General features: G+C 35.3%; 1 protein-coding gene and 1 non-coding gene across 2 annotated transcripts; one reads left to right on the plus strand and one right to left on the minus strand.

The window, feature by feature from the left end:
• Positions 1-17,660: 17,660 nt before the first annotated feature.
• LOC147503785 (small nucleolar RNA R71) lies at positions 17,661-17,766 on the minus strand. The gene has a single exon (XR_015194035.1). It is a non-coding gene; the product is annotated as a small nucleolar RNA R71 (small nucleolar RNA).
• An 8,000-nt stretch (positions 17,767-25,766) lies between these two features.
• Positions 25,767-26,959, plus strand: LOC147503786 (uncharacterized). Its single transcript, XM_086604958.1, has 2 exons — positions 25,767-26,176; positions 26,368-26,959. The coding sequence occupies exons 1-2, from the start codon at positions 25,767-25,769 to the stop codon at positions 26,957-26,959; spliced, it is 1,002 nt and encodes a 333-aa protein (XP_086461084.1).
• The last annotated feature ends 317 nt before the right edge of the window (positions 26,960-27,276 follow it).

The following is a 27,276-nucleotide window of genomic DNA, read 5'->3' on the forward strand; positions in this document are numbered from 1 at the left end:
GTTTGTAAGTGCATGCTCATGTAAATCCTTGGCAATTCACTCCTAACTTGATTCCTATTTCTTTATCTTTTCTCTATCCAGATCAACAAAATGCGGTCGAGTTGTACTTTATTTAGCTTGTAAAGACACAAAACAGGGCAGACAGCTAAGAAACATAAACAAAACTAAGGGTGAAGGACCCCTAGTCCCCCTACCATATATGATACACATACACCATTAATCTCTCTAGCAATACCAGGAACCCAATAGCAAAGAGTGATTTTGAGGAAAATGATTTCAGAAAAAGTAATCTCTTCCATGAAGAATGCAGTACAGCTGCAGCAAGAGTCTGAACGGTTGCAACAGAAGTATAGAAGTATAGGCAGTCCAGAAATTCTTTGGCCATAACCAAATAATCTCTGACTGCGTGCGGTAAGTCCAAGGACGAAATCCTCTAAAAGCATGATTAACAAGAACTCTAACTATGAGAAAGATGTGTCAGTGACACTAGTCCATTGATCAAAATCAGAATGCAGTAATCAAGAAATATATGACTACGGATGAAGTTGAAATGGCAGGCTAAATACGTTTGGCATAGATAACTAAACAGAATTAAAAGAGAGAAAACTGGACAGAACTGAAAGAGGCATATTTAATCGGCATGAAAATGACCTCATCTCATAGTCAATCTGAGCGTAGCGACAAGGGCAAGTTATTATGCATAGATGCTTGAAGTTTTCGGTTCACTAGGTTGTTTGATACTCTAATCATCTAATGCAATGAGTCGAAGGCTCTATCTCAACGAACTGACCAATAGATTTTAGGACTGAAGATTTTGGTGGACATAAATGATGACAACACAGAGTAGAAAGCATAGTATTAGTATAACACGATAACTTGAAAATGTAAGTACAGTTTCCAATCTAGGGGGGAAAAGGGACAAGGAAAACTACAAGACAATATCCCTACTTCCTAGAGAAAAAAAGAAAGAATTCCATGCACCTTTTTCTTGGTTTTACTTTAATGAAGACTGGAATACGAAAAATGATTATGCTTTCTATGAGGCTTTTTCTTCTACAAGTTCATATTTACAAAAGAACCAACCACTATGCTACATGGACACTCCTCGAGAGCATCACGCTTTTTCTTAATGAATTATATAGTGTATTGAACAACTTTTTAATTTACGCTTATTAACTTGTTCGTGAGCCGCTTATATATGACACTAATAAAGTTGTGCAAGGCACTATATAAGTTGCTCAAAACAATATATAACATGTCCATAAACGAACAGTCTGTTTAAAAGAAAGCATGTGCTTTCTATAAGGTTAGATATATGCCATGTTGTGTTGTTTGATAGTTGATACTTGACACAGTCTCGCAGTCACAATGTTAGGATTTAATACAATACAGAGTAGTTCAGCCAAGTAAATCACATTGTTCAAAAACTGGGTCGTGTCTCAACTCTTTAAGTCTCAACACTTGATGTAAAAAGGTTTTGAAAGTAGGTAATAATGGTTTCCCCAACATCTTTCCTACCTTCTTTCCAAAGGCCAATATCATCTCTGATTTTAGTAATAGAGTTTTTTCCTTCTTCTGAAGACAGTAGTGATCGGTTCTCAAATATGCGTTTATATCCTCTTATAATGCTTCAATTTAGTCAAATTATATGATCTTTAATGTAGAAAACTCATGTTTTTATTGCTATTTCAGGATACAAGCCTATTCTGGACAAAATATCTCAAAAGGCGTGTTCTAGAGCAAAAAAAGAGCCTAAAATGGACCTTATGGGACAACTGAGAAAAAAGTGTAAAAAAGTCAATGGTCAAAGTCAACTCAAGGATCCAAAAACTCAAAAGCTCAGGAAACACTCAAAGGCTTCAAAGACTAAAGACTAAAGACTCAACCCTTTGCAAAACAATGGCTAAACATAAAAGGCTCAAAAGACCAAATGATTAAATTTCCAAAGACATGGGCTTGGGCCCAAAATGCTTGATCCTATCCACTCAAAAAGGCACAAGAAGGTTCTTGATTAGGTTGCTTGATAGATAAGATATGATGAGGGCAAACTTATACATCTCTACACATATATAAGTGTAGAGATGCCCACAAAATAAGGGAGTTAGTTAACTAATAGGTAGACTCTAGTAAGAGTAGGAGATAATAATTTAGTTAATTGTTTTTATTTAGTTTTATTATCATTGTTTTCCATTTTCATTATTTTAAAGCTTCAAATTTTGTTGAATCTAGTTGGTTTTCTTCCATTTAAACTGTTTAATCTTGTTACTTATCAAAATAGTTCTTCAAAACAAGTTCTTATTCATTCATTCAATACATCAAAGTTGGTTATACTCATTTGAATCAATCAAATGAGTATAACTTGCTAACCAAGCTACCTTTTCATATTTAGATCTTCATATTTATACACATAAAACAACTATATTATTCATGTTTTAATCCTCAAACCCTCAATAACTAGTTGTCTACACTTTCATACATCAAATTGAAGCCACAGTCTGACTGGATTGGGTTCAATAAAGAGCCGACACGAAAGTTGCCTGAGATCACTTGTTATGGTTCGTTTTCAAACTTAGCTTTAGAAATCACAGCTTTTGTATGAGTTATCTTTATAACATCTCTGAATAATTTTTCAAAAACTTGAGGATATAAAAAATAAAAATTTTACGTCCCAAAGTAACCAAAATGATATTGTATAAATGTATGATTTTATTCTCTTGTAGAAACCCTCTATATGGTTAGAGATACATTTAGATTGAGAAAAAAAAAAACCTTTTGATAAAAAAAAAAAAAAAAAAAAAACCCCACACACACATTTCATATTTGTTTGTATAGATACTTGTTTACATATTTTACATTTCGTACTTTTTATTTCTTAACCTGTTAATATAATAATAATCATGTATACATGTTTAGTGTTTGGTATATGAGTCGAAGATAATACATATACATCACGCCAACATTTCTGCACTACATATGTTTTCAAAAATACAAAAACCCAAAAATTTCATAGTAGACACATACTAATATAACTAATATATAATAATTACGTAACATACTATTTAGATAAACCATGTAGTTCTTGTTCTATATCTAGCAACCCGCGCTCCAAATTTGTTTGGGGGTGGTATATTTTCATCAGGAAGAACAGAGTACAGGCGTACTGCCGTTTTTGTTCATGTTCCTATGATAATAATCTCTTTCTTTATCTCTTCATACTTTGAGGACAAAACATATTTCTGTTTGGGAAGGGTATAGTAACATTTTGTAAAAACTAGGTATTTCTTATATTAGTATATTTCTTTCTTTCTTAAAATATTTTCGAAAAGACCAAAAAAATAGTTTTATGTTTAATACAAAAAAATCTTGTTTCCTTTAATTTTCTATGATGAATACATGGTCTAGAAGTCTCCTTATAGCAATAGAGTAAGGATTCGTTATTCGAACTTAGACTAATATACGTACAATAGTCTCTGTATCTTTTTATGAATGACATGCATAAGCATCATTGATTGTATATAGCAGTAAGTTTCTAAGACCAAGGTTAGAACAGTTAAGTTTTATATCTTGTAAGAATCTAGCCAAAAGCCTTATCTGTATGTTTATTGAGTGATGACATAAAAGATGTCCAGATAGAAAGACTACACGTCCACTTGCTTGATTACCACATCATATCCTATGAGAGAATTTAGGCCCTTTAATTTTTGTATCGATATAGCCAACTAAATGTTAAAAACCCCCAAAAAATCATTTTTCGTATAGTTTCCCCATTTTGAGCCTTCAAAAATTCAATAAACATTTTTATTCTTCGCCATCAAATCCTTAACCCACTGTTACACACAATAAAAAATTTATACAGTTGACGAGTTGAGAATTGGATGAACAATAAAAATAGAAGAGAAGACTTTGTACAAAAATATAACAGTTAGTTGCTTCGAAAAGAAAAGAAAAGAAATATACATATTAAAAATCGAAACTCCCAAAAGTTCAAAATCAAATGGAGTCGATTTCAAAATAAACAAAAGCAAAGTTAGAACTCCCAAAAATCACATCATAAGGAGTGACAAAGCCAAAGGGCTAAAGAATGAATCACAAATTTGGAAGCAAAGAACAAAACGAGGTTATTCTCTAGTCACAAATATCCTGAAGACCCGATTTTTCAACTTATCAGAGTTTGTTTTCCCTTCCATTTTATTTCTAAATCACCACCTAAGCCCCATAACTCCTAATAAAAGACTTTTAGCTCAATTAGAAATAGGATAGTGTGATAGTAAGTGGCAATTGTAATCAATCGACCCCGGTTTTTCTTTGAACGTCATTCGGGTATGTGAGGAATATAAGTGCCCTTTGTATTTGAGAGAACGAAACTTGAGTGAATCTATTAGAGAGTTTGTGTTTTAACACATCCCTGTGAGAACCCAGGTTAAGGACGCTCTCCAAAAGTGTTGGAAACACGGCTTTTATATTACATCGCTCATGTTTGCGCATTTGTATTTAGATGATTAAATTATTGTACATATGTTATCCTAAGTTCAAAGGATCTTGTCTTTATTCACCCGCTAATGAGATGTATTGACTTCTGAGAATAAATAAGGAGACAAGACCCTTTGTGTTAGATAAAAGAAGTTTGTGAGTACCTTATCTGGAAAACTCTCACGAGGCTTAACCTTATCCACTAGAGAATTCCTAATGGTTTAAGGCCTTGTTGCATACGGTCAATGTAGTCACACTCTGTGTAACAAGATTAGTATAATAAACACATATTTTACTTCTTTTGTTCTTATTTCTTATCTTTGCTTGGGGACAAGCAAAATATTGTTTGGGGGTAGTTGATCAGTCTCCAAATAGGCATTTTTATTCTCTTATAATCCTTTAATTTAGTCAAATTATATGATCAATAATATAGAAAACTCATGTTCTTATTGCTTTTTCAGGATACAAGCCTATTCTGGATCAAATACCTCAAAAGACGTGTTCTAGAGCCAAAAGGAGTCTAAAAGGGACCTTATGGGACAACTGAGAAAAAGTACCAAAAAGTCAACGGTCAAGGTCAAAATCAATGGCCAAAATCAACTCAAAGATCCAAAAACTCAAAAGCTCAGGAAACACTCCAAGGCTTCAGGGACCAAGGACTCAACCTTTTGCAAGACAATGACTAAGCACAAAAGGCTCAAAAGACCAAATGACCATATTCCCAAAGACATGGGCTTGGGCCCAAAAAGCTTGATTCTATCCACTCAAAGAAGACACAAGAATGTTCTAGATTAGGTTGCTTGATGAATAAGATATGATGAGGGAAAATTTGTACATCTCTACACATATATAAGTGTAGAGATGCCCACAAAATAAGGGAGCTAGTTAACTAATAGCTAGACTCTAGAAGGAGTAGGAGATAATAATTTAGTTAATTGTTTTTATTTAGTTTTAATATCATTATTTTCCATTTTTATTTTTTTTAAAGCTTCAAGCTTTGTTGAATCTAGTTGGTTTTCTTCCATTCAAAGTATTTAATCTTGTTACTTATCAAAATAGTTCTTTGAAGTAGTTGTATAGTGATAGTTATAGTTTGAGGTTCACCATAGATTTTTAGAGATGGATTGATGGGAGTTTATGAAGGTGAGAATGTAGTATTCTTAAAGTTCATGACTTCTTTTTGAAGGAATGAAAACTTGTATTGAAACTTGACTAAACTTGAATGGAAAAACTTGTATTGATGAGTGGAAACTTAGATTGAAACTTGAACAACAACTTGAATGTAAACTGTAGCGCCACTAATTTTTTAGACAGTTGAATATTCAGAGAAAAGAGTTCGATCCAAATATTCAACCATCTAATAAACCAAGACGTGAGCAGTTTTGACTCACAGGAGTCCAACTAGAACTAAAATATAAAACACCCCTTTGAACATTGCGTTCAAAGAAATTTCGACATAATTTCCTCTGTATGTCCAACATTTCATAAATTTACAACCTGTCATAACCTGAAAATTAGATAATATACTTCCATTTAATATATTATAACCTCAATCATAAACCCAACTACTAAAAAATATATTGATTCGTGGCACCGACTACTTAACCATCTCGACAAATGCTAGTTAAATCAAGTAGCTGTAGCGCCCCGAAACCGATCTTTTATCCAATTATCGTCATAACTTCTAATTAATGAATTTATAACTAAAGACAATTAACATTATACTAAATTATTACAAAATCACTTAAAGGGAATAAATTTAGAACAAGAAAGAGCTAAAAGAACCGCCTTAGCCAATCAGAATACGCTTTACGTTAAATTTTCTTAGTGAGCACATACACCTTTTCCTGTCTTCTGGGAGTCTGGTTGTCCATGTCATTTAACATTTTCTAACACGCAACGTTAGATGGTTAGCCAGTATATAATAATCAAAGTGAATTAAATTTATATGTAGCTGACAAGATTTACTTAACGGCTTACCTTTCCGTTACATCGCAATGTTTGCCTTACCGTTTTTCTTATAAAATCCCCCGCGTGCTTAATTAATTAACAAATATCTAAGAAAACAGTAAAACGATCAACGTTAATAACTATAGTTAGATATTATGTACTACGCGATTAAGATCATGCATAACACGTAGAATCATATGTTTAAACCAAATTATATAGTAATAACATATATAGAATAACCGATCCTTGTTACTAGGGGTTGGGGTTTTCCTATGGAAGCGGCTGAGCCGGGTGGCTACCTACGTACCCATTTAGGGATCAAGCCAATCGTAGTTCTCTTATCGGGGTGTAAGGTTCTATGAGAATGGATTAGGCCATTTCGATGAGGAAGGCGGTATGGGTTCCTAACTCATGTTCTAATTAGGTAACGTCCCCTAATTAACCGATTCTCAACCTGGAATCAGTATTCTAGCTAGCATGTCACTTCACTTATGTTTTTCCCGAATCTCAAGCAAATGAACAACCACACAAAATAATATATATATATACACCCCGACTCCTAAAAGGACCTTAAATAAGTACCAAATCTAAAACACCCACAACTTCACCTAAAAAATGATTTAAACCCTAATCTTTTGTGCATATGATTTACTAATCATAAAGAACATCTCTACAAAAATTCAACTCGTTTGGTATCCTCTAATTTAGATAAAATTGTTTTCCACTTTTGAAAGTATATATAAAGGTCTAGAAATGTCTAGTTTTTGCAATCATATATTGTCAGTGTTAAAAATTGTCAAACGAGTTGAATTTTTGTAGAGATGTTCTTTATGGTTAGTAGATTATATGCACAAAAGATTATGTTTTAAATCATTTTGTAGGTGAAGTTGTGGGTATTTTAGATTTGGTACTTATTTAAGGTCCTTTTAGGATATATATATATATATATATATATATATATATATATATATATATATATATATATATACGGGCCGGATATGTTGACAGCCGAAAATCTAACAGCAACCTTACAACCGAAACTCACCGTTAGATCACCCAATCTAAATTAGAAATCAAAGATCCAAATATTGCCTTAACTAAATAGAGCAGGGGTATTTCGGTAAATTACTTTATTTCTCTCCTAATTTTCATTTCTATTTTGCGATCAAAACCCTTACCTTCTCGCTCTCTCTCTCTCTCTAAAAACCAAAAATTTCCATTTTAACTATCAAAAATCAAAATCAAACTGAACCCAAAACAAACTCTTACCTTCTTGCGCGCTCTCACTCTCTCTTCCACTACTGAAATCAAACCCAAAATCAAACCCAAAAATCAAACTGAAAATCAAACCGAAAATTAAAATTCTAAAAATCAACTTTAACAGAGTTTTGTGAATAATTGATTTTATATTTGAATCTTTTGATTAAATAATTTAATCAAACTGAAATACATGTATAATGGAGTCAATGGCAGAAAATATAGCTATCAGTATGGAAGAAGACGTAGTTGTTGGGTCTTCTTCCAATAAATCCTCGGACAAAGACGTAGTGTTGACGAAGCAAAGACTTACTACAAACAGTATGGTCAACAAGAGGGATTTGAGACTCGTGTTCGGTCGACAGATCGAAAAAAAAGCGGTGTGGATTTGGCTACGGGTTGTTTAATGGTTTGCTCTCGTGAAGAGCTCCATAACAAGAGAGAAGTAGGAGAAGTGGATGTTTCTAGAAATACTAGCACTATCAGGTGTAGTTGCCCCGCTAGAATGCGTGTCACGAAAAGAAAACACGAAGATATATACTATGTAAGTTATGCTGAAAATGACCATAGCCACGGTTTGGTTAGTCCAGTAAAGAGAAATTGCATGAGATCAAACAAAAATATGCCTGAAGCGGCGAAGAGGTTGACTGAAATTTTTGGTGAAAATGATTTACCAGTCAGCAAAGTTGCAGCTGTTTTTAATGGGGAAGAACTTGGGTTTACAAAGAGGGATTGCTGGAACCATCATTACGGTTCGAACAGAAAAATGTCTAAAGAAGGTGATGCAACTGCCGTGCTTAACTATTTTATGCAGAAGAGTGCTGAGAATCCCCAGTTATACTACGCCATTGATCTAGAACCAAATGGGACTGCAATAAACTTTTTCTGGGTTGATGGGAGGTCTCGAGTGCAGTATGAGTATTTCGGGGATGTTATCTCTTTTGATACCACATATCGTACCAATGCATACTCTATGCCTTTTGCCCCTTTTACTGGAGTCAACCATCATATGCAGTCGATTCAGTTTGGTTGCGCATTGTTACTTGATGAGATAGAAGATACATTCATGGCTGTTTAAGGTCTGGCTTGCAGGCATGGGTGGTCATGTGCAAATGGCAATCACCACTGATCATGATAGAGCGATGACTACATCTATTGCCAAAGTGTTCCCTGATACTCGTCATCATTACTGTCTTTGGCATATTATGCAAAAATTTCAAGAGAAGCTGTCATTTACTAAAATTGAGACACTGGTAACTGACTTGAAGAACACTATTTCTTTCTCGTATAGGATTAGTGATTTTGAAAGAGATGGTGTACAATAATAGAGAATAATGAGTTGTCTGAAAATCCTTGGTTAACATAAATGTATAATATATAGAGAAATGGGTGCCTTGTTATCTCAGTGACACATTTTTTGCTGGTATGCATACAACTGGGAGAAGTGAATCGATGAATTCTCATTATAACCAATTCGTAAATTCAACAACTAGGCTAATGGAGCTTGTACATGGTAATGAGAGGTCTTTGGCTTTGATTTCTAGGAATGAAAGAGATTTTGATTACCGCACCGAGCATAGTTCACGAATTGTGCCTAAAGATGTCTTTCTTCTTATGCATGTTGCAAAGGTCTATACAATTAATCCATTCAATAAATTTAAGGAGCAATTAGAGAAGGCAAAGACGGAGTACAAATTTGATGGGGACGAGATTGTCAACAATGGAACTGGAAGCTACATGGTGAAATTTAGAGACCTGCAGAAGAAGTCCATTTGGAAAGTGAGTTTCAATAGAAGAACCTTAGAGGGGGACTATGAATGTAAGCATGTTTAGTTTATGGGGTTACTTTGTGGTCACATGTTAAAGCTTTTTCAGCGTTACGAGATCAAAGAGATTCCAAGGCATTTTCTTTTGAAGCGGTGGATGCAAAAGGCAAACACATATAGAGCGGAGTTTGATACTGGATTAGTGATTGGCCATGAAAACCATGAACCTTTGAGAGTGGCTCATTGTATCAATGTTGCTTCTCAAGTGGCTTATGATGCAGGGAATACTGTTCAGGCTTATTCATATTTTATAGAAAAGATGGGTGAAATGGCTATTGGAGTTTCAAAGTTGAATGAAACTTCCGAAGGAGTTGCAAATAATGAAGAGCCTCCAGTTGAAGAGCCTTCGATTGATACCTCACAGGTTAATTGATTTTAATGTTTAATTTGATATAGGTTTAATGTTTAATTTAATATTAATATTTATTTCATTTTGATTTTCAAATATTTATTTTAGATATTGATTTTGAATCCTAACATTTCTCAAACAAAAGGTAGAAAGAAGAACGTGGAGAGAATTAAATCCCCTTGGGAGATAGCCTTAAACAATCCAGGAAGAATGTGTAGAAACTGTGGAATGATTACTAACCATGACTCGAGAAATTGTCCGGAGAAAAAGAATATGTAATTTGTGAAATGTAAGTATTTTTTGTTATTGATTGCGTTTTCGTGGTCTATTATTAAGGATACTGATGTAAGCTGAGGTCTGTCAGAGTTTTGAGTTCTGTCAGAGTTAAGGGTGTCAGAGTTTTGAGTTCTGTCATAGTTAAGGATACTGATGCAAGCAAAGTCAATGATAATGATTATTAAGAGAGTAGATAGAAATAGTTTTCGTTCATAGTATACATATCTTGTTTTCTTTTGAACTTGTGATGTGGATGTTTGTTTTGATTATGATTGAGATGGGAAATGATAAACTAGATCTTTGAGTTGAATTGAATTGTTACAACTCCATTGCCCAAGATACAAATGAGGGTGCACCATGGGAGAAAATTCATTGACTATAGTGACTACTGCTAAAGATTATATTAATGGGTCTGATTATTGCATTTTTAATGTTAATGCAAAAAATTTGTGCTTGGTTCGATTGAATGCATTGATTCTTACGCTTGTCCCAAACCCATTTCGTTATGAACTTGAGATTGGTGGTGACCCAATATATTGCTTAAATGGGGATAGACTAAGTATAAAGAATGATAGTGATTGTATGATGTTTGTGAAGGATTCTGATGTTGATGATACTAAGTTTTTGAATTTATTTGTGGAATTTGTTGTTGTGCCTCCTAAAAGATTTTCAATTGGGGATGGTGAAGTGTTTGAAGTAGTATGTGAAGGTAATGAGGTGGAAGAGATAACAGGGGGGTATCTCAAATTGACCCAAGAACATTCAGTGTTCATACTCCTAGTGGACTATGAACACTGAATGTTCATACTCTTGTTGGACTATGAACATTCAGTGTTCATACTCCTAGTGGACTATGAACAATGAATGTTCATATTCTTGTTGGACTATAAACATTCAGTGTTCATACTCCTACTGGACTATGAACACTGAATGTTCATATTCTTGTTGGACTATGAACATTCAGTGTGCATAGTTGATGCAGTACAGTTTGCCAATGCATATGTCAATGAACTTCGTATATGATGTGTATGTCAATGAACTTGGCATATGATGCATATGTTAATGAACTAGAAAAGCGGGCAACAAAGTCGGAAAGACATGGACGCGGCCATATTTGATTGGAAATATCAAAATAAGCATAACCCACTGCTTTTGCAGTGGGCACCACCCTCTCGGGCCCTAAATCCATCGTTTAGGCCTTCAAAATCACGTTTTTGCCATTTTAGAAAAATTTTGTTTTTGCTATATCTTTTGATAGGAGAGTCCGTTTTTGATTTGGTCAGTTGGGTTAGTTCTATTTTGATTAGTAGTTTCTTAATATGTGGTTATCCCAAAACTTTCCATTTTTGGAAAATTTCGAGTTTTGTGGTAATTAGGGTGTTTCGCCTATATAAAGGTAGCTTTGTATTAGGGTTTTCAGTTTTGGTTTGAGTTAATAATATTAAGAGTTACTTCTCTTGTTTCCATTGTTTGGTATTCCTTGTGTGTGAATCAACAAACCTTGAAGCCATTAATCCCTGGTATTTCACAAGAAATCAACATGCTTTAGTGTTCATACCTTGAAGCCATTGGACTATGAATAATGAATGTTCATACTCTTGTTGGACTATGAACTTTCAGTGTTTATAGTCCTATTGGACTATGAACAATGAATGTTCATACTCTTGTTGGACAGCTTATACATTGTCGTATATAAATTTCTTTGTTATATAGTGTTGTGCACAGCTTATACATTGTCGTGAACAGCTTATACATTGTCGTATATAAGCTTTACGAGTAGATATGACACTATAATTGTCATACTTATATGTTATGTCACTTCTTACAACATACATCTGCAGACTACTCAAACCTTCTGTTCGGAAACATAGAGCCGAACAGTACAATTTCTTTATATTCATCACACTTGAATATGTAACATACAATTAAATGGACGATGAATGTTATCACACATAGAAGTAACATACACTTGAATATGTAACATACAATTAAATTAAAGACTTATCTAACGCTAAAATATAAGTACTTTGATGTATGTTATCACACACAAACTCTCTTACATATTCTAAAACCCATCACCCACCTAATATTACAAACTAGATAATGAAAATACTAATATGTTAGTTGCTTCTCACCACCAACACTGTAGTAATATTCACCACCTGAACCCCTATTGAAACCAGAATCCTTTCTATTAATTCTGCTTGGATTGCACATTCACATTTAAACTTGCTGTAGACTGTAAACTGCCCCCATAAATCTTCCATCTTGACTCTAAGTTTGCTTTTTCCACGTACCTTAATATCTACTTCCAGCTTGTTAGACACCATGTCCCTTTAGAGTTCTCTCTTACATTGGAGCCCATACTCTCCAACAAGCTTCAGTTTTGCATCCAAACGCTCCTTCTCATATGGACGACAGGGCTTCTTAAAGATCTTCCCATCTGAAACAATTCCATACAAACTAAATTCACAAGCACAAATAACCACACGCTAACAATGTACAGTACAAGACACAATTATACGGTATCTCAAACTTGCTGCTTCTATTAACCACATTGTCTCTACTCTTATCAAGTAATCTGACACCTTCGAGAAGTAACAAATTAAAAACTCACTCAAACAAAATATGTTAATAATTCATAATTTACATTTTGACATGTTAACAAACTCACTCATACATATAGTCCCAAAATGAAGGATAGTAAATAATATACATTTGAATATGAATTAAAAAATTAAACTCGAAAAAAAAAACAAAGGTTATTTTCTCACTTCCAGAATTAGCAAAAACTGCATGTATCAATTAAAAAAAAAAAAAACAAACAAACTAGAGAATTAAAAAATAAAATAAAATTGAACAAATATTTCAAAATTTTAAAAAGTACATACCTTGTGAGAATCGAGAATGGGTGGTTTTGGGTTCTTCAAATCGAATTTTAAGATGAGTTCTTCAAATTTGGGTGCTGAAAATTGAAAATATGGGGTTTTGGGATCTTTTGATTTCAAATTTAGGTACGTGAAATAGAATAGTTTGTTGGAGGAGAGGCGTTTGTTTTGGGTTCGGTTTGATTTTGATTTTGATTTTTGATAGTTAAAATGGAAATTTTCGGTTTTTGGAGAGAGAGAGAGAGCGAGAAGATAAGGGTTTTGATCGCAAAATAGAAATGAAAATTGGGAGAAAAAGAAAGTAATTTACTGCTCTATTTAGTTAAGGCAATATTTGGGCATTTGATTTCTAATTTAGATTGGGTGATCCAATGGTGAGTTTCAGCTGTAAGGTTGTTGTTAGATTTTCGACTGTCAACCTATCCGGCCTGATATATATATATATATATATATATTACTCCACCTAGACAAAAGAAGTGTTTAGCGAAGGTGAAACCTATGATAATTTATATGGCATTAATATACATATGTCAACACTATTATAACGAACAATTTAATTACGCGGGAAATAAAACCATAAGTTAATAGAAATGTGTAGGAATATACTAAAGCATATTGCGGCTTGTGGCAGCCTGACAATGGCCTGCAGTGACTTACCATGGTTTGTAGCGGCCTGGCATGTGGCCTGTGGTGGCCTGAAACAAATTTAAGAACTAACATACCCTTGGCCATAAAGCCAAAGTCCATAATAAATGAAATTTCATTCATATATGAGATTAGTGCATTTTTTTCCTCTCAAAAATCATACTAACAATTAGAGCCAAAGGATATAATAAGTACCTGAATAAGCATATTAATTAAAAGATCGAATATAAGTAAATGACAGAGAAAATAATAAGGGAAGGAAAGTGACGACCTTATCTTTCCTTTTCTATGTTCATTTCTGTCCAAGCTTAGCTAAATCTCCAAACATCAATCACCAAATTTCCCTGCAGCTGGATCGCATAGAGTTTTGGGCTAAAGCAGCAAAAAGAAAGAAAGCTCGTTCCTTTTCAACCATCTTCGATTCAAGCGATGACATCCTCTTAAATTTCTTATTCTCACAAATCCCCTGATAAAAAGCTCAGTCCGTTGATTATAACTGAAGCAACTAGCACCGAAATTAATTTAAGTTGTGGATTAAACACCGGATGGTGGTGGCGGAAGAAGTTTTGACTAAGCTGAGAGAGAGAGACGGATTTCGAGGGGATCAAAACCGAGAGATATTACTTCGAAGTCCCCCCTCTCTTTTCTTTAGGACCGTAGGAGCAACTCAATATATATGAACAAGCCCATATAATAATATAAGCCCAAGTAACCAAACAAGGCCCATATAATAAAGCAAACCCAATAATAGAACATGCTCAATATTAATATAGAAGGCCCAATAAAATAGCAAACCAATACAATAAACATGCCCAATATAAAAATAACCATAAATGAAAAGCCCATAATCATCAAAGTCCGCCAATAATATACGTTACCACCCCGCTAATGATAAACGTTAAACCCCGCCATATATCTAGTAATTAACCGGTTCCATTTTAATGGTAACAAACAATAAATTTGCATTAACTTTGGAAATTGCCGCGTCAAATACCCATACCAAAAATTGTAATTACTAGAATACTTAAATAAAACAGATACCAACCCTCGTCCCCCATATCAGTCTACCCAAATTATGCTATAGTAGCACCGAACTAACATAAAATGACTAGATTACCCTTAGTGAAATTTTGAGTCATTACATAAACTTGTATTGAAGAACAACTTGGATTGAAACTTGAAGAACAAACTTGAATTGAAAAGTTGAATTGAAGAACAAAAAGTAAATAAAGTAATAAAAACTTGAAAAATGTAAAGGTGTAAAGGTGTAAAACCCCATATTTTGGGCCTAGTATAATGGTAGAAAACATATGGGCTTTGAGAATTGAGACTAATGGACACTTGATTGGGCAGCTTAGAGTTGGGTTTTCTAACCCATGAATCGACTGTTACAACCCGATAGACTTGAAAATGGAAACAAACATAAACCAGAAACCCTCGACTAATCTCGTTCATTCTCTTGTACTCGCGTACCAAAAGTGAGTCGGTTATTAGGGGAAACCCGAAGAGATCATGGAGAAGATGATTAGGAACTTGTGCTTATGCTTTTTCAATTCAATAACCTCCTTGGATCAACCCTCACAAAGAAGTTAATGGATGATTTTCGGTTTTGGTAAGATTTGACACCCTTTCACCAAAATAGGTATAACTTTCTCCACAAGGATTGGTTTTGGGTGCCGTTTGGATGCTCATAATCTAGACTTGAAGGGCTTTGTTTTGGTATGTGGTTTAGTTGGTGGTTTCAGCTCGAGACACATCAGAATTTTAGTTCTTTTTGGGTAAAATTCTGCCACCTTCTTGTGATGAAAGGGGATGATATTGAGGACTTGTGATCGGGTCGTTGATCAGCTCCCAAATGTGCATTTCATTACGCTTACATTACTGCATTACAACCCTTTTTACGCATAATGAAAAGACAACTTATAGCTTTTATTGCTTTTTTCAGGTTACTGAGTAATTCAAACCACTTATCATAAAAGCTGCGTCTTAGCACAAAAATGAGCCTTAATTACGTTTATTATGAAGACTCGAAGCTGCCATAAAAAAGTGTTGAAAAAGTCAAAGTCAAAGTCAAAGGTCAAGGACTCGTAACCAAAGAGTTGAAAGTCAAGTCCTCAACTCAGAAGACCAGAGATAGATGTCCTTAACACAAAAAATAACTTTCTCTAAAACCTATCTTGGTCAAGAAAAAATAAAAAAGTAAAAGCATAAAGCAAAGGGTGAGGTGTCTCAAATGTAATGGAGAAGGGCAAATCAGTCATTTGCATAAAGTAGGGGTATATAAACTAAAAGTTATGGAGAGAGATTGCACTTAGACTTATTCTAGTGTCATGTAGGATTTATTTTCTAGTTTTTTTTTTCATTCAAACAATTTACTTTATTGTTCTTTATTTTCAATCTTGTTATTTGCTTTTGTTATTTAATTAATCAATCATCTTTCTTTGTTGTTCTTATTCAATCAATAATTTCGTTTATTCCAAGTTTGTGTTCTTTAAATAATTGATTAGTTATTTAGATTGATATGAGTTGAAAACTTGGTTTAACTTCTAAACTTACTAAGAGATTAGAGTTTTCATTACCTTGAGAAGTTCAAGTGTGCGAGGCGAGTCATGAATCATATGCTCACACACTTTGAATCAACTTGGTAATCAACATTCTAACTAAGTTAGCTCTAGTTAATCTAGATAATCTATCTAAACTAGTTAATCTATTATATTAGTATAGTGTTAGTTTACTTTTATGTTTTCGGCCCTTGAAGTTAAAGTTGTTTAATTATTAAAAGGTCCGCTTAAAAAGTTGTTAAGGACCCCCTTTTTTGTAACATAAAATAGGGAAAAGCTCGAACGGTTGGGCCTGATTCTCAGATCATGCGCCAACCAACGTCGCCTTCTCCTCAAACAACGTGTAAGCACGGCTTGAGAGATAAATTCTAAACCTCCTCGAAGCCCATGTAAGAGGATACCTTGTGTTTCAAGCATGTTTATGTGATTGTTTGAAATTTAATTTCCACAATGCAATTTACATTTAAGCATAAGGCTGAACCCAAGCCACTTAATAACCATTGGGAAGTCATTCCCCAATGTAGATAAATCGGACGATGCTTGATTCTTGAAACCCTAGACCAAAAAAATAAATTAAAATCAATCAACTAGAACCCAAAGTAGTCACGCTCCTCTAAAAAAGGACAAAAATATAGCCATGAGGATTTAAAGTAATCAGTTACCATATTCCGGTGGACCAACTACCTTCCTCACTCCCCTCCTCCAGATCCATCGCGAGTGAGATTTTCAGTAGCACACCACTTGGTGAAGTGATTGCCTACTATTATGAGACGTGTAGTAGAGCCATCTTACTCTCGCGCCCAATTGTTCCCTTCAACAGGGTATAGTAAAATAAAGACCAAGCAAAGTTTTCAAAACTCGATACTTGGAAAAATGAATTTTGATTTCTTGAGCATACCTTACATCGTTTGCGCATGTTAGGATAGTTTTGCTTTCTTGCTAAAAGTGCATGATACTGCATGCAGGCACTACAAGTATTAGCGATAATAAAACTTACTAATGTAAGAGAGCACATCGTCCTAGACAATCTCCTCTCTCTATTCCTCTATCTACTAAGATGGCCGTCGAAGTAGTGCAAGCTGAAGAACCTATCTCCAACTTCTACACACCGTTACAAGATGGGCTCCATCTTGTATACGACTCACACCGCTCTTGAGTGACTTTCGCATTCCACCGAACGTGTTCAATCTTCTACCCATCTTTCACGGGTTTGAACACAAGGTACCATGCAAACATTTACGCCGGATACATAAAGTATGCAATACTTTCCACCATCCGGGCATCACCGATGATCAAGTTAAGCTACGAGTGTTTCCTTTTACTCTAGCTGGTAAGAGTCACGCTTGACTTCTTTCTCAGAAGCCCGATTCTTTTGATACATGGGAAAAGGTTGTGTTCTCCTTCATGAAGAAGTATTTTTCGTCAAATAAAATAGAAGAGATAAGAAGTAAGATACAATTCTTCAGACAGAGTCCAAGTGAGACATTTTTTGAAGCATGGGATAGATTCTCTGACCTACTCCATTCATGTCCTCACCATAAACTGGAAAAATCCACTCATGTCCATTGTTTCTTCAAAGGTCTTCTCCAAAAATACAAAGTAACCTTCGACATCATGAGTAATAGTAATTTTTTGGATAGAGGTGCAACAGAAGTTTTAATCTTTCTTGAAAACCAAGCTGAAAAGAGTACCCATTGAGGCGACATAAACAATTCCAGAACAACCCAACTCAGTACATCTAAGGCTAGTGGTATTTTTGAGGTGAAATCTGATCTAGAAATCAAAACCTTAATCGAAGCTCTCACAAAGAAGGTAGATGCCCTCACAACCAAACAAAAAGACCAAACCCCTCATCCTATCATGAACATAAATACCTCACCATGCAATTTCTATTTAAGCCTAAATCATATAGATGTCACCTGTCCCTTGATCACAAACCTATCATTACTTCAGCCAGAAGAAGTATGTGCTTTCAATGTACCCAATGCACCATGGAGACAACATCCAAACTTCGCATAGACTAACATTCCATAAACCCAACCACCACCAGGTTTCAATAAACCATCGAATACATTCAGACAAGGACAAGGATAAGGTACCTATAACGATCAAAACAGAGCATTGGTTCCATCCCAGTTTAACCAGAACTACCAAAACCCACCTATCAACAGCCAAAGAGACCTAGTTCATTCCCATTACACCATCAACTACTGTCCAAACAGATAAGCCCACCGAAATAATGTTATCTGTCATGCAACAACGAACTCAAATCCTAGCATCTATATCATGCAACAATCTCTGAACTTGTTAGCCCAAGACAAAACCCAAAAAGGTTTGTTCCTAAGACAAGCTATTCCTAACCCTAAACCAACAAACACAGCCTTTGAAGCAACAAGTGACGTGAACCGAGCTGGAGCACTAAAAACTCTTTCATGAAGATCCTATCTACGAGGATTAAATCCTCTTTTCCTCGATGTATTCATTCTCCTTTCCATTCCATTTTTTGTTTTAAAAGGAATACATTAATAAGGTATCCGAACCACTCCACTTGGAGTGTGTGGTTGTAAGTGTCGGAGCCTTAGTCCACGTATATCTCGCATATTCTTTGTAAAACACTTTTTACTCGTTGTTTGAGTAAGTGTGAACCTGTGGAGTGAGTATACAATTTTCCCTTTTCTTTATTTCACATTTCTTTTTCAAAACAGTTGTTTTCTCTGTTATGTTAATGCTAGATTCTCGATATATCAATAGTTATGTGATTTTCCAAAAACAAAATAGGCAATGGATTATACGCAAACCAACCCCTAGAACAACGCAATCTAGGGGTGGTTTGAGATCAGTTTTGCTTACTAAGGGAAGCCTATATCACCGAGCTATTCGCCCGGGTCAGGACATTTCATGTCTTGCGCAGTAAATCCCTCAACTCGCGTAGCTAAAGCTTTGTCTGTTTAGATTAGGTTCACCCCAGAGCCGACATGAAAGTTGTCTGAAATTCCTGTTGTTGTTTGTTTTTCAAATATTAGCGTCTAGAATCACAGATTTTGAAGTACAAGTATCTTAAAATATCTCTCCATAGTTTTCAAAACTAAAGGATATAAAAATAAAAATTATACGCCCCGGAGTAACCAAAATGTTACTGGATTCACATATAATTTTATTTTATTGTCAAAACCTCTAGATAGTTAGAGATATCTTTTGCTTGAGAAAACTAACTAAAAAAAATAAATAAATAAAGATGAGGCATCTCCAAACGATAATTAAACAAATAGAGTAATCCAAAGTGATACTATTCTCTGTTTAATTCTATCTTTTGCCTCCACCTCTCTATTTGTCTAAAGAATTTGACATTAAAAGACTCAAACTTGTACAAAATTTTCAAAAATTCTTCATTTCTTAAAAAAAAATTCTCCCTTCTCAATCTCTCTCTTTCTAAAAACTTTCAAAAATGTCTTCTGTAGCGAACAAAAACCTTCTATCTAGCAAGACTAGATGGATCGGTTTCAATGATCAAGTGCAAGCACTTTTTAGAAAACTGCAGCTATGAGAGAGGACACATATACCAAAAATCATTCCTGATTTGGGTAAGAGTTCATACGCACGTAAGAGACAAGCTATGAGAGAAGGCTGGTGCTAAAACTGTCAAACACCAACTTGTCCTGGTCTTCAACCTCATAGTGAAAATTCAGTTTTCAAAGTTTTCATGTGTCAGCCACTTACTCATCGAGCACAACTGAGGAGTAATATGACCATCTGGTTGGGATTGACTCAAGTTTTCAAAAACTTCAAAGTCTTGGGAATTTGACTTAAAACGACCCACCTTTTTAAAATTTCAGTTTTTATTCAAAACCCAAAATAAATAAATTATTATTAATTAATTAAAATTTTCCTTTTTTTGTTTGTACATATTTCCCTACAACTTTTTTTCATTTCTTTCCCTCATCTGTTTTGCATCCACCGTTGGATGTGAGTGCACCCTATACCGTTGCATAGCATTTTCGATACTGATCATTTTGGTATAGCACGGGTCAAGATCGGACTAGTAACGAAGCACGGTCGGCTCTTGAAGTTAGCAAGGCACTGAGGACAAGATTGGAATTTCCTAATTTCATTTGGGCTTAGGCAAAAAAATTCGTTTAACTAAAACAGACACGTGCACGGCACGTGCCATCAAACCTATTTAACCCACGCGACCGCCCAACAGACATCATCTTCTTCAAACATTCTAAACCCTAGCCGCCCGAAGTCAACTCGCTACCGCCCTCATTCAGCTCGGGATCGCCCACCCACTTATACACACCACCACTCCAATTTTTCACAGCCTGCTCCATTTTCAACCTCCATTCCAACCAAAAACCCAAATTTTATCAATTCATACTCCAAATGGCATGAGCTCTAAAAATAGTGTCGGAGCAAAATTTTGAACCCATCTTCAATTCCGATCTATTTGAAGTGCATTTCAAGGCTGAGGTTAGAAGAAGAGGATGGAAAGCTAATTTGGTTTTGTTGGAAGGTGAGGCTTATTCTCCATCTCTCACTTTTATGTTTTATAATCATATGCTTAGAGGGGAGGATGACCGCATCACGGTTGTCAAGGATGGTCGCACGCTTGAGCTCACCAAGGAGGTGGTGAATGAGGTTCTGGGCCTAAAACTGTAGTTTTAATAACTTAATAATATTACATCTAGACTAATTATGTTTATAATAAATAAGAGTTAATAATGTTTACGTGTTTTTGTGTATTTTAGGTCTTAGAATCAATTATGTGAAGAAATATGTCACTTTTGCCAGAGAAATGAGTCAAATTGCTTGCTAGAGAAATTATATGATTAAAGCCAAGTTTCAAGGAGAAAAAGCATTTTTAAAGTTTAGTCAAAGCTGAAAAGTCAAAGTCAACGCGGGTAGAAAAAAAAGCAGAAAAGTTAACAGAACTTTTGTAGGTCGTATCTTTGGACGTTGGGCCTATTATATGTCAAAACAACTAGCTCGGAAAGAGCTTTCTAATGGTCTAGGCCTCAACCCAATCAGAGTACTAAAAGTGGACGAAAAGGGTCTTGCAGTAAATTCCAGCCATAAAACCCTTTTTGGACATAAGTATTTAGGTTTTGGGCTTGATTTAGTGGCCCAAAACACAGCTCCAAAGCCCATACACGAAATTGTAAACCTAACTCTCTCCTATATAAAAATGATTAAGGCAAAACTCTATTCCTCTCTCCCTCCCATTAGTTAGAATAATTTAGCTCTCTCTCTCTCCCATTTCTTTAGTTTAGTATAGTTTAAATAATTAGGGTTTATAATTGTAGACTCCATAAAACCTCCATTAAAATACCTTTAAGTTATTATTATTATTCAATTCAATTGCTCTTTTTACATTATGTTACTTTAATTAATCCAATGATATTAGGCTAATCCCCTATATTAGAGGGAGTGATTATGAAGCCTAATGATGAATAGATTGCTTAGTAGAATTATTTAATTATGTATGTATTTCAATGAGTTTAGTTTATTGTATGATTTCTAAAATAAACATATATTAAATTAAACTAGGGATTGTTATAATTAAGTCGAGAGACTTGGTTGTAATAATCCTACATGCTAGTAATAATGATTATAGAGATGTAGTTGTTGCTAGCGATGATAAAGTTTGAGGCTTTAGGTTGGATCATTGTGTGAAAACCAAAAGATGATCTCTTTTCAAAGAATAATTCTATTCTTGCTTGAAACTAATCATTAGGTGGATTGATTACTCTTCTCTATAACTTTCTCTTCCATCAAAAGCCTATTTATATTAGTTTAGTTAATTTAGATTTATTTAAATCCGTAGTATAATCGTAGAAAAGAAATCTTTCAACATAATATTACTCTCACCATTGTTTCTTTATGATTTAAATTAGTTGAATTTCATTTATGTCTTGGTAGGTTAGGAGTGGAACGAATCCGTACTCTTTATATTACTTCATTATTATTTGCAAGTAGGAATATTGATATAAGCACTTGTTTAGTTGATTGATTATTTGTGTTTACGCATAGATAGTTAGTTTACTTAAAATTGTCATTATCAGTGCGGCTTATTCTCTATCTCTCACTTTTATGTTTTATAATCATATGCTTAGAGGGGAGGATGACCGCATCACAGTTGTCAAGGATGATCGCACGCTTGAGCTCACCAAGGAGGTGGTGAGTGAGGTTCTGGGGATTTCTCTGAAGGCTTATGTTTAGAATGAACAGTCCCCAAACAATAAGACCATCGATGTGATGATGGCAGAGACATTTCTCAAGGGGGTGAAAAACCCCAAGTCACACTGCGCATTTCAGAGTTCACTGCGAAGGAATCAATTTATAATATCTCAATGGACAGCCTACAACCTAGTAGGTTCAACTAAGCCTTCTGATATTGGTAAGACGATGCTCTACATCCTGTGGATTCTTCAAGAGCTGAAGAATAGCTTTTGCATCGTCACCTTCGTTTGGGAGCAACTCTGCAAACCTAAGAGGTCCACCGCCCCTCTACCAGTGCTAGTCACTAGGATCATGCAACACTGGGGGTTCGAGGTTACAGATGCCCTAGTGGAGGTCAAGGACGTTACCATAGGTCATATCTATGCCCACTGCGTCCAGAAATTCTGGCATCCACCTGCAGCCAGAGCCGCCTAGCAAGCACGCCCTATCGATCAAGTGGGCTACTTCGCTGAAGGTGCCACTCGACAGTTCACTCAGCCCATGGACATAATCTATTTTCTCCATGGAGGCCAAAGGATTCTGCACCAGCACGTTCACCAGCTCAGGCAAACACAAGGAGTCATTCTAGCGGCACAGCAGACCCTCAGAGAGAAGCAGCAGACTTTCCAGCAGGAGCAGCGACATTTTCAGTATAGTGTCACTAGAACACTGCAAAGCATTAGAGATGTGCTCTCGCGTAGTGATAGACACCCTAGGACCCGACGTCAAAGAGAAGGAACTTTTCGATGACGTGACGAGTCACACACGGATTATGACTAGGAAGTTCCCTATTGTCCTTATAGTTGCATGTTTTCCTTTATTTGTATTTTCTGTTGTTTATTTTATTTCCTGTTTATAACAATAGTATAATATATTATATGCCTGCTTTTTATTTTGTGAAATTTGGTATATGAGTAGAAGGTAATACAAATACATCATGCCAAAATTTTCCATTTTTCTTTTATGCATTTCATATGTTTTCAAAAAAATACAAAAACTCAAAAAAATATTTCATAGTAGAATAATTACCCTTAGTACAATAAACCATGTATCTCTCGTTCTATCTCAAACACCCACGCCCCAAACTTATTTGGGGGTGGCATATTTTTATCATGAAGAACAGAATACAGGTGCATCGCTGTTTTTGCTCATGTTTCTGTGACAATCTCTTTCCTTATCTCTTCATACTTTGATGACAAAGCATAATTCTATTTGGGGGGTGGTATAGTAATATTTTGCAAAAACTAGGCATTTTCTATAATAGATATAATAGTATATTTCTTTCTTTCTAAAAAAAATTTGAAAAAAGACCAAAAATATTTTTCTGTTTAGTATTAAAAAGTCTTGTTTCCTTTTCTATGATGAATAAAAAGTTTAGAAGTCTCATTATAACAATATAGTAAGGACTTGTTCTTCGTGCTTAGACTAATATACGTACAATAGTTTATGCATCTTTTCATGATTGGCATGTATGAGCATTTGATTGTATATAGCAGTGAGTTTCCAAAGCCAAGGTTAGAACAAGAAATGGGTTAGAAGTTTTGAAATGGGTCTGAAGTTTTGAAGTTTTGAAATGGGTAAAAGCAATCCTTTAGTTCCCCTTTGTTAATCAAGAAATGGGTCTGAAGTTTTGAAGAATGGGGACCTTTTTAGGTGCGACTTGTAGCGAAATTACTTAAATTGCATCGGGTTGATCTAGTGCTCCAATTCTTGCCTAGAATAACAAATTTTATTAGGTAGAGCTTTCCTATCCACTTTCTTATCATGTTCATTTCCACTTTTGGTAAAATCCTCCATTGACAACAGTGTGAGTAAACATGAATAGCTCTCTAGCAAACACTCAAGAGTTCCCCCCTCTCAGTAATACTGAAGTGAGTGTTCCAAGCTCATCTGAAGTTCCACCAGAAAATTGAAAAAGAAGCGGGTGAAGTTGAACCAAACCAAAGAAATTCATGGAGTTCGCTGTTCAACAAAGGTAAAGTGATTGCTTTTACCCCTCTGCAGCATTACACAACCGAGGTTATTAATGGAGTTACAATAATTCCAAAAGATATCATATCCAGAGGAATTAGTATGTGGCAGGATTATTTAGTGGGTTTCTTTTTAGAAAATCGTATGTCTTTTCCGTTTGTGAAACAAGTATTAGCTAAGAAATGGAAAACAAAAGGGGAATTTGATATGATAGTAGACTCAAAACTATTCTATTTCAAGTTCACAAATGAGGATAAACTTCATGTGATGGAACTAGGTCCCATTTACATGGCAGGAAACTGTTTTATAGTCACACCATGGTCACAGGATGTTGAGAAGAGGAGAAAAACAATCAAAGACATACCAATATGGGTTAACCTTTATGATGTACCCAAAGAGTTATGGTCAGATGAGGGTCTAGGTGTTGTGGCCAGTCGATTGGGTAAACCATTGCTAATGGATGAGGCTACTGCATCAAAAAGGAGAATTAGTTTTGCAAGAGTCTGTATTAAAGTTGAAATATCCTCAGAGCTGCCTTTGTCCTTTGAGATTGAGATGGGAAAAGGGGATAATAGAACTGTACGAGTGGAGTATTCATGGGTTCCCAAGAAGTGTGATAATTGTAAGGCTTTTGGCCATCTCATAGACAAGTGCTTCAGAGTTCCAAGTACTACAAAGCCTGCAACACACAATGTCAGGGGTCCAAGAAGGGTATGGGTGCAATGTCAACAGGAAGAAGCTGGTGAGCAAGAACCAGAATCCATATCAGAAAATACTGGTAATAGCACAAATGAAGGAGTGATTAACACTACAACTCTAGAGGTGAACCAGATTACTACAGTGGTGGCTGGGGTAGAGGAGAGTAATGGTATAGCGAACAATGGTCCTACTGACGGAGATGTATGTAATGAGATAATGATACGGGCCAAAATCAAGCTCAACCAGATATGGAGCCTGCTACAGAAAATGATGACAAAATACTGCATAACCTATCTGTGGTGCCTTATGTAGACAATGTAGAGCACTTTGTCAATTCAGATGATACTATTGCTATGGAGGAGTTTGAGGAAGAACTGGTTGATTTTATTAAAAGAACAAAAGGAATTGGGGATGGTGAAATGTTAAAGGATGTTTTGTCAGTGGAGGAGACTTCGTACTTCAGTGATAAAGTCACTAAGCCGCGGGCCATTATGGATACACCTATACAACATAAGAATGGTGTGAATCGTGTTGATACTGGACATATGACAGAGAAGGGAGGAATAGATAGCAGTAAGCTGAAAGAACAACAGAATTCTAGTAGCAAAAAGAATGGTCATGGCAAGCGGAGTAGGGGTTGGCCCACAAAAAACACTAAATGATAGCCCCAATAAGTGTGTGGAATGTTCGAGGAACAAATGATGTACATAAAGCAAAGGAGATAAACAAGGTTAGAATAGAAAAGAAGATTTGTATTTTTGGTTTGATGGAAACAAAGGTCAAGGAACAGAAGTTTGATGCTATGAGAAACATATGTTGTCCTCAATGGAGTAGTGTCAGTAACTATTCCTCTAGTGATGCTGGTAGAATATGGGTATGTTGGGATCCTTTCTTAGTGTATGTCCAGAAGTTATTTGAGTCAGCTCAATACATTCATTGTAAGGTCAGATTCAAGCCTTGCAATGAAGAGTATCTACTCACAGTGGTGTATGCAAGTAATAGATTCAATGAGAGATTGGGTCTGTGGAAAGATATTATGAATGTAAGTGCTTCAGTGCAGGGTCCATGGTGTGTGGCAGGAGACTTCAACAATATTTTTTATGTGCTAATGAGAGAATAGGAGGAGATTCCATGCACCCGAGAGAAGCTCAGGACTTCATCCTATGCATTCAAAATGCAGGTCTGACAGACTTAAATTCCATTGGATTTTTCTTTACATGGTGAAATAAATCAGTTGGTATATGAAGTATTATATCTAGGATTGACAGATGTTTGGTGAATAAAGAATGGAATACTTCATTTCCGTACACATTTGTTGAGTACAAACCATATGGGATTTCTAATCACTCACCAATGCTCTTGAGTTGGAGTGATTATACAAGAAAAACTCCTCCTTTTAGATTCTGCAACTTCTGGGTGTACCAACAAGAATTCAAAGACATGCTGGAAGAAGTGTGGACTATGGCTATATATAATAATCCAATGTATGTGTTGATTCAAAACCTGAAACTGCTAAAACAGAAGTTAAAACCATGGGCTAGATCAAATTTCTCTCATCTTCATGAAAGGGTAGAAACAGCTAAGCAGGAGTTACAAGATGTGCATATATTACTACAGAGGGACTCCGGAAATAATTTTCTGGGTGAAAGGGAAAGGGGTTGCTTGAGCAGATACAACACTCTAGCAAGAGCAGAGGTAGTGGATATACAGCAAAAAAGTGAAGGACTATGGATGAAAGATGGGGACAAGTGTACAACGTATTTCTTCAGTTGCATAAAGGAGAAAACAACAGGAAAAGGCATATGGGCATTATCAAATGACCAAGGAGTCACAGTTAAAGGTCAGAATTAAGTTGCAAAGACAATAGTTGAGTATTATACCCAACTTCTGGGTACAAGTGCACTGCCAGTGAAGGAGGAAAGTTTTTTTTTATGAGTTTGAAGGTAAGAAATATCATTCCTGAACCTTTGGCTAGGCAACTAGAAGACGAAATCACAGATGAAGAAGTCAAAAGTGCAATGTTTGACATGGAGGATAATAAAGTGCCGGGACCTGATGGCTTTAATCCATTTTTCTTCAAGGTTTGTTGGGAGACTGTGGGTAAGGATTTCATAATTGCAGTAAAGAATGTTTTCAATAGTTATCATCTACCAATAGCAGTAAACGCT

This window comes from Coptis chinensis, chromosome 4, assembly GCF_015680905.1.
Source record: "Coptis chinensis isolate HL-2020 chromosome 4, ASM1568090v1, whole genome shotgun sequence".
NCBI classification, from domain to species: domain Eukaryota; kingdom Viridiplantae; phylum Streptophyta; class Magnoliopsida; order Ranunculales; family Ranunculaceae; genus Coptis; species Coptis chinensis.